Source organism: Solea solea, chromosome 3 (assembly GCF_958295425.1).
Source record: "Solea solea chromosome 3, fSolSol10.1, whole genome shotgun sequence".
Classification (NCBI taxonomy): Eukaryota; Metazoa; Chordata; class Actinopteri; order Pleuronectiformes; family Soleidae; genus Solea; species Solea solea.
The window spans coordinates 11,766,769-11,775,052 of NC_081136.1; the positions used below are offsets into that span (position 1 = coordinate 11,766,769).

The window sequence follows — 8,284 nt, forward strand, 5'->3', positions numbered from 1 at the left end:
AGAGTGTAAGTATCGAATGGTGAGACTTTACCGAGTGTGTCAAGGAACTACGGTGGCCTTCACATACCAGAAAGGATGTAGTTCTATTGTGTTTATGTCGAAAGCTTCCGCTTCAAAATGCAAATCATCTGTTTGGGCTGCTGTGGAAACATGGTGAAGCCTTTAAAGTCAAAGCCCTTGCCTTACTTAGCTCAACAGTGTAGTAAATATAGCTGTGTTTTTTTACGTGGTTTAAATCTTAAATGTGCATTAACACTGAACACATCACAAATTGTCGGGGTCTTTTTTTGTGCAAAGTCTCACACACAAAAATGGCTGAAGTTACTTGGATTGTAAGTAGAGGCAGGTGTACAAGTTTCACATCTCATCTCGTGTTGTGTCATCATACCGCCTGATGCAGGTGATGCGTATGATCTTTGCATTGAATTTGTATGATGTCATTTTGTCATGTGACACATTTAAATTACACGTTACCTAGTGTAAACACACAGCAATACTATTGCCTAGCCTGACAGTAATGAAGTGGGGGCAGTGCTTATGAACAGATAATTACTTAATAATTTTTTTCCCCCTTGAATTTGTGTTTCATCACCATTAAGTCTGAGAGGTCGACCTCATTAGCACAAAGTCAGGAGCCCAGCTGGTAGATTAGGGTTGGGCCAGGTTTTGCAGTGCCTCCTCCTCACAGCGCATACAGTGGTAGCCCATTTTTTCCGTGACATCAAAACAGCCTTGGCTGATGTAAAAATCCAGTGATGATTTGTTCCAGTTCAGAACGGTAAAATTGAGCTGTTTGCAGCCGGCAGCCAGACTCAGCTTTAAGATGGGAAAAATGAAATGAATAGAGACATAAGTTCAGTACATTTTCATTCTTAGGGCTGGGTCATACTTTCCGCATTGCCTACGATTCCGTTCAAACTAAATGAGGATCCATGTTATTTTATTTTAACCTAGAGTTTGTCTTCATTTGTATGCTCTTATGCCATCTATGGACCACCTCTCATAACCTCATACCATGGTTACTGTCATCTTAGTTGTCTTTTCAGAACAAAACAAGAGCATGCCATCAACTGAACTGGAGAGTGTTGTACGACAGGGATAATGGGATGTCAGTACGTACAGTCATTAGACTCAAAGAGTAGGTGTGCTGGATAGCGAAATTTACATCTCGTATGATCCAGCCCTTAAACATTGCAAATACAAAGGGTATTTGAAGTTTTACTCACCTGTGCCACCTTGCTCATAAGCGCTTTGCCAATGCCCTTCCCTACAAGAGAAAACACATGATTATTACTAATCTCCTGTTCGTAGTTTGACATTTTTTAAAAAGGTGATTTGCACCACATTACATGTCTATTGACATGTTAATTTGGTAACATTTAACTATGCAAATCAGTAATAATTAACATGATAATAGTAAAGTAATGGCTATGTAATAATATGGTAATGTCATCTTATTTCCAATGTAAAATCCAGGTCAGCTATTCCAAAACTTGGGGACAATGTGGTCCAACTTAAATTCTGAAAATATGGGCCCACCAAAACCTTAAATCAGAAATCTAATCAACACACAGGTTTTCATTTTTCCACCTGTAAGCCTCACATTTACGAAATATTTGTGCGCGTGTGTGCAAGGAGCTCGACCGTTTGATAAATGAATGTCAGCAGGCTGTGCAGGAATCACACCTTGACCAACAGAGGATCGATTGTCTGCAAATTGAAATTCTCTCCGTGTGGCAAACGCAATCAAGAAGTTCCATGAAGTTCTTGAAGAGGTCACAGGCTGACAAACACTTGATGGACTATCTACAATCTACAAAACATAAACAGCAGCAGTGCCTGCCGAGGTCAGAGGCTGACGCAAACAGGATGCACTATGTGAGGAATTTAATTAAGAGGCACGGGAGAAATCACTCGATTGACTCTGTTATCTAGAAATGAACAGCTGCATGAGTGTCTGCAGGAGTTAGAGTCTGATGATGATCTTCACGGTGAAAACTCAAGACAGCAGTTGAAGATTGTTATGCTACTCACAGTTAAAGACCAACTATTGTGACCCAATTCACAACTTAAATGACAAGAGCATGTTATTTAAAATATAACAGTTGATACAATTCTGCACATTTATTTGGGGACCCAGAAAAAAAATCTCATTATTACTACACGTTTACTATTATTGTTATTATTGAACTGTAACCCTTAAAACAAATGCAGTCTTGTACCTCTAAACTCCGGCATCACGTACAAGTCCTCCATATAAGAAGCTCTGCCTGACCATGAACTGTAGGCATAGAAGTAAAGTGCATAGCCTATCTTCACATGACCTGCAAGACACAGTCAACAAAGTGAAATTAGTGCACTAAGAAGGTGGGAGAAAGAAACCAGAACATTACTGATATTTAAAAAAAAAAAATCACTGTTGCACAATTATCCCACAATTATTTTGAACATTTTCAAGAACAGCAGCAGAATAGGATTAACCGCAAATTCTTTCTTCTAGTCAATGCAGACAAACAAATAAAAATATAAAACGTGTGACGTGACCTAAGTGTTTAAGTGCCCGTGCTAAAGAATTGTAAAGAGATAAAATATATTGCCCGTGTTTTATTGCACATAGATTTGTAGAAATTTGGAATGAGTTGCACATTACCCTCATTTTTATTGCACTATGCTTTGCAAGGCATTGTAATAAAATGCACAATGCCCTTTGGTATAAAGTTTGCAACGTCTGTAAAACAAATCATAACATAACATTAAATGATGAAGTGTGGCGTGAACATACTGTATTTGTAGTTGTGTTAAAATGTTATTTTATATTTGATTTGTGCAATATTTTAAACATGAATGTATGTGTATATATATATACTGTATATATATATATATATGTGTATGTGTGTATATATACACATGTTTATGTTGCTGTGAGTCTGACATAAATATCCTTTTGTGAGATTTATGATATCAATTACATGTCAAAATTTACTTTTAAAGCTTAATGATTCAGCAAAGTAATTTAGCACACACATATTTTGACTTAATCAAAAAAACAACAACCAGTCAATCACATGTAGACCCCAAGAATAGTAGGGATCCAAACTATTCTATAAATGAAACATAAATAGTGAGCAAAATTACCTGAAGATAAATTGTTCTCTTGGGAAAGTGGTGGAGACCAAAACAACAATATTAACAACACAATATTCAACTGAAGTGTTGACTTTAAAGGTGTTGCTTGCAACTTAGACTTTGCTCTCTTTAAGAGTCCCACTAATCAATTGTGTTATCTACACCTGTGCTTTTCCATCAGGGACATGTCAAAATAAACAAACATGCCTCTCCTGGATCAATAAGCAGCAAAGCAAGCACAAGCTTTAGAAGTGCTACTAAATTGCAAAGGCTGTCTGGATCATCTTTATGGGCCTTTTGTTTTTCTACCCTTTCTGGGTTTATCTCTCAAGTGATTCCCAGTAAGTTTCCATTTATTGTTGTTTAGTTAACGGTGGACATTTTGTGCCAGAAACGATTTAGGAGGCCACACAAAGATTACTTCTGGCCTGAAATATTTCTGTTAAAAAAGTATGAGGTTATTACAAGTTAGTCTTCTTTTGGATTAATTAAATTTTTTTTGGCACAATAGAATCGGACCGATGTGTTTTCTGCTTTGTGTAGTTAGTCTATAGAGCAGGGGTGGACAATTATTTCCCCCAACGGGCCACATGAGAAACATAAAATATTGTTGAGGGCCGGACCAATGGGCTGAATTAATTCTGCTCAATATTAATTTTATCTCTTTATAAAAAAGCAGTAAATTATATTGTTTTGGTGTTGGTGTAATAAATAAACAGAATTAAGGAAAATGCTGATTTTATTTAATTGTAACTATCCAACTCTATTGAGATTATTATATATATTGAGTTTACATGCAGGAGTGATGGTGCTTCGCTAGTTAGATAATAAGATAATAAACAGGGAGGGAGATAATGATAACTACTGAACTTAAAACAAGACATGGACATCGTTCTTAGCGCCAGCTTAAATCAGCTGATCTGTGTGTGTGTGTGTGTGTGTGTGTGTGTGCGTGCGGGATAGAGAGAGAGAGAGCTGTGGGGCAGAGAGATGAATGAACAAAATGACAAGAGTTCAAGAGTGCCATATCATGCCCAGGTCTGCTATAGGGCTATAAGTGTCAGACTTTGGATTTAAGATCTGCTGAAACATCTTTTTGCAATCTACATCAATACCTCCCATTTAAGGTTTTAGTATCAAAGTTGAAATTTGCCTACAAACTTGAAAAACCAAAACCCTGAAAGTAAGGTTTGAGTGTTTTTAGGAGGATTTTGGGGGGGCAGAATTTGAATATACCACCCATAAAATTGTTTGAATGGGTACTTTGAAATGAAAACGTCTCAACATGTGTTACTCAAACGGCTACAGCGCTGCTTGTTTTTCCACATTTACACGTGTGTTACAGATGGGTCTTCACCTTCACTGCTTTTGTGCTGCTCCGGTACCTCCGCAATAATTCCTTGGAAGAATGGGTTCTTGGAGAAACCGTCCTGCTCCAAGTCTGCGTTTCACAAACAAGAGACATATTATTAATAGGCTGGTGAAACATTAGCTCATGGTGTTTGCATAAAGAGACGATGGCTTTCTATGCAATTAGATTTGTGTCAGTATTATCAAACCACACTTCCACACAACAAAAATGGACCATAACAATCAAAATACACAAATTGCAAATTAAATATGAATTTAATCATTCAAAATTATTGTTTTATTTGTCTGAAAATACATTTTTGTTTGCAATGATCAGAATTTTGCTTGCTTCGACTCTTTTGCGTTTGCACTCCCTGACTAAAATTACATTTTTTACATCTCCATCTGATCAGTTTGAGGTGATGCCTTTTGGTCAATGCCTTACAATTCACCCCTGAGCAAAACAAATCTTCTTAAATTCCTTTATTCCTTCAGCTGCCAGGCTGCTGGACTCAGATAGTTGTCATCTTAGATTACATTTTAATCTAGTTTTTTTTAAACCTAGACATGCACTTCAGACACACTTATTATTTATTTATGGAGTGAGCAAACGTGATTCATTATTTGACTTAGATGTCAATCAGTTCATTGTTTATCAATCCGTAGATAAGGCTGTCGGAAGATAATTATGAGCTGTAAATGAATAGCCCTTTGGGGATCAATAAAGTTGTCCATAAAGCTCCAGAAAATCAACTAAACGGACTTTATGGCACGATTGTTTTGTAAATACAACTTTCCATGGCTGCTGTGATATTCTCCAGCCTCCACTGAAGCCCCATTGTGTTTTTATGAAGGTGATATACATTTGACTGTAAGGTCAAGGCATTGTGATGTAGACTGAACTCATACTCGACCTCTCTGTGTGACCTTCACATGCTCCGTTACTTTCTCATATTCTGCTAATTCCTGCAGGAGGAAGAAAAAGAAAAAAACAATTTAGTCCTTATACAACAAGTGGGTTTTCTTCTCTGACACGTGCATATAATAAATGAATGAAGGAATTTGGTTTGTTGTACATATGTAGGTGAAATAATAAAGATACAGTCATATTGAAATAGCAGCAACATTGTGTATAGGTTCTTTTTCTTTTCTCATTTGTTTTTATAATTTATAATTGACCACCTAATATTCTGCTTATTTATTACAAGGATTTTATTTAATCTGGTTATCTACGTCTGTATAGTGTGTCCTTATTTGCAAACTGATGAGATATTGTCCCTTGTTGTTCCTTGCTGGGTTTGTATTGGCTGATCAAGAAACTTTATAAATGCTGCTTTGTCACTAAAAATCTCAGGTATTTAACAAAGTCAGTGTATTTAATACAGGCCATACTTGTCCAACCAGTAGTACAAGTACATCAGTCATCAGCTGCACTGGTTTCTAACGATTCTAAAGCTCTAATCATGTAAACAATAGTCCTTTAACACATACACATAAGTGACGTCATGTGTCCTACTGGAAGACCCGAATAAAGTGTATAATTAGTGCATACTCGGACTAAGAATGTCATGATATAAATGTCTCGCCGTTTATAAAAACACATGTACATGACGTGGACTGTGTCGTAGCACTATACGTCAGTTGCATATATAGCAATGTGCATGCACGTGCCCGCTGACCATGATCATCCGCGCGATGTCCTTGCAGTCTTCCACGTTAGCGGCGCGGATACTAAAGTCCATCGTGTCCTGCGTGGCTGTGGTGAATCGATGTGAAATAGCAGGTACTTGTTCTGCGTGAGGAGAGCAAAAATCCCGGAAATAATAATAATAACAACGCCCCTATATAGCGCGCTCGCGAGCCGCGGTGACGTAACGAGTGTCACGCTGCCTCTCCAACCTCATTGGCCACTGCGTTAGGAAGTGACAACGATTGGCTGCTGAGTTAAAGCCATAGTTCTGGGCTTTTGCAGTGGCAATGGGCTGTACTTACACTCATCTGCCACTTTATTAGGTGCACAAGGCAGCTAATAAAGTGGCAGGAGTGCACTGACCTGTTAAAAGGCTTCAGGCTCTTACTGATTTTTGGTTGTTTTTGATCTGTCAACATTTAGTATAGGCTCAGATCACTTGGAACCTCATCAGAGTGGGTACTAAAAAAAGTACCATATCATTAATGGAAATGCAAAAAAAAAAACAACGTGCCGAGTCATAGAACTGTGTAGTGGAAAAGTGCCCTAACTCCACCCTGTGTGCTACTGTGGGTGTGTGCGAGACACTCACTCTCACTGGCAGGGAAAGAGGGAATAACACATTTTAACTACTTTAACTAAAAGCTAATCTAATAAAACCCACGCCTACTAAGGGTCTATGTTTCCTAATGGATATTGCCTCTTTTTTTCTCTCCCCATTAGAAGGTCTTTTGTGGCTGGAAACTGAAGTTTGTAAACCACTCTCTCACCACACCAAAGCCCATATAGAGCAAATCAGCTCATAGGAGTTGTTATTCCCCGCTGCCTCCGTCAGTAACTTCACATGTGTTGTTTTGTGACTCATGCTTTTAAAAAATCCTTTGTTAGATTCACTTGCGTGACACAAATGTAGCAAATGAAGCAGCTTTAGACCAACAGCTCCTGTGTCCCTGTGAGCTAAAAATGTACATTTTTCCTCTATGGACTTTGCTGCAAAAGAGTGAGTGGTTTACAAACTTCAGCTTTCTGTTAGAAAGGGCTATCTAATGGTGTGGTAATGTGCAAATATTCTTAAGATCATAGGATTCAGTGGGTGTAGATTTGTTTCTTTAAGGTGAACGTTTTGTTAACCGGCTAAAATCTCTTTTTCTTTGTATCCCCGTTGACAGCCAAGTTCATACAGCTCCTATGTGCATGTTGGCACCTGGGTGCACACAGGATTTTATTTGTATTTATTGTTTTCATCATATGACTGTACATCTTTTAACCGTGTTGTATGTATTTTTATGTATTGTATTTGTTTTTACATGTATTTAATTGCCTCATGTGAGACTTATTTATTTATTATTTACTTATTATTACCTACCTCATAGACTCACACTTAAAATTGATAAACTCTTCAAAATACTATCCGAGAGACTGCTAGGAAATTGTTATAGATCCATTATCCACATCCAGAAGATGACACACTCGTCACCACTTGACATTATAAATTAAAACTGATGTTATTCACTTTTTTGTGAATGTTCATGATCCCAGACGATCAATACAGAATTTGTTGAACTCCTCAAAAAAAGTATATATAATGACCCTTGTTATCTTTAATCAAATAAAGTATGTTTTGTATATTTTCTCCTCAATCCATTTTGTTGGGTGTAATAACCATTGTGGCCTCTAGGGGGTGGCCTTAGCAAGAGTTTAGACTTCTCATCTCTTGTCTCTGAGCTGCTTGAAGTCAAGCTGCTCATCCTCATTCAGGGAAATTTGTGGATGTGTGTAGGATCTGTAGTGGAAAATGTACGTCCGGTTGTTATTGGTGTAGTGTAATTTTCAGTTAATAACAAATGTAAATACAGTTCACGTTTTTGTGTTTAAAAGGTAAATTTTCCTGGAGCTTTTTGACTAAACAAACATCATTTATGTCCAATTTCCATTTGCTAGAAGACCGATTTGGAGTTGAGCTGTCGGAGTTAAAAATTCCAAACACAGGCTGAAGATTACTTTATACACTCACTAGATACACAACTTTCTGAGGTACACAGAACATTTACAAGACGCTGGAGTGGCATCCATTATGGTCTTCTGCTGCTGTAGGCTGCATTTTTTTGTGTGTGTTGT

The 8,284-nt window shown here is 37.6% G+C and overlaps 1 protein-coding gene across 1 annotated transcript; it reads right to left on the bottom strand.

The window, feature by feature from the left end:
- Positions 1 to 407: 407 nt before the first annotated feature.
- LOC131457289 (thialysine N-epsilon-acetyltransferase-like) lies at positions 408 to 6,311 on the bottom strand. The gene is made up of 6 exons (XM_058626255.1): positions 6,156 to 6,311; positions 5,391 to 5,442; positions 4,484 to 4,567; positions 2,223 to 2,324; positions 1,227 to 1,267; positions 408 to 816 (listed from the first exon to the last, which is right to left on the bottom strand). The coding sequence occupies exons 1-6, from the start codon at positions 6,216 to 6,218 to the stop codon at positions 649 to 651; spliced, it is 510 nt and encodes a 169-aa protein (XP_058482238.1). The 5' UTR covers positions 6,219 to 6,311; the 3' UTR covers positions 408 to 648.
- Between the last annotated feature and the right edge of the window lie 1,973 nt (positions 6,312 to 8,284).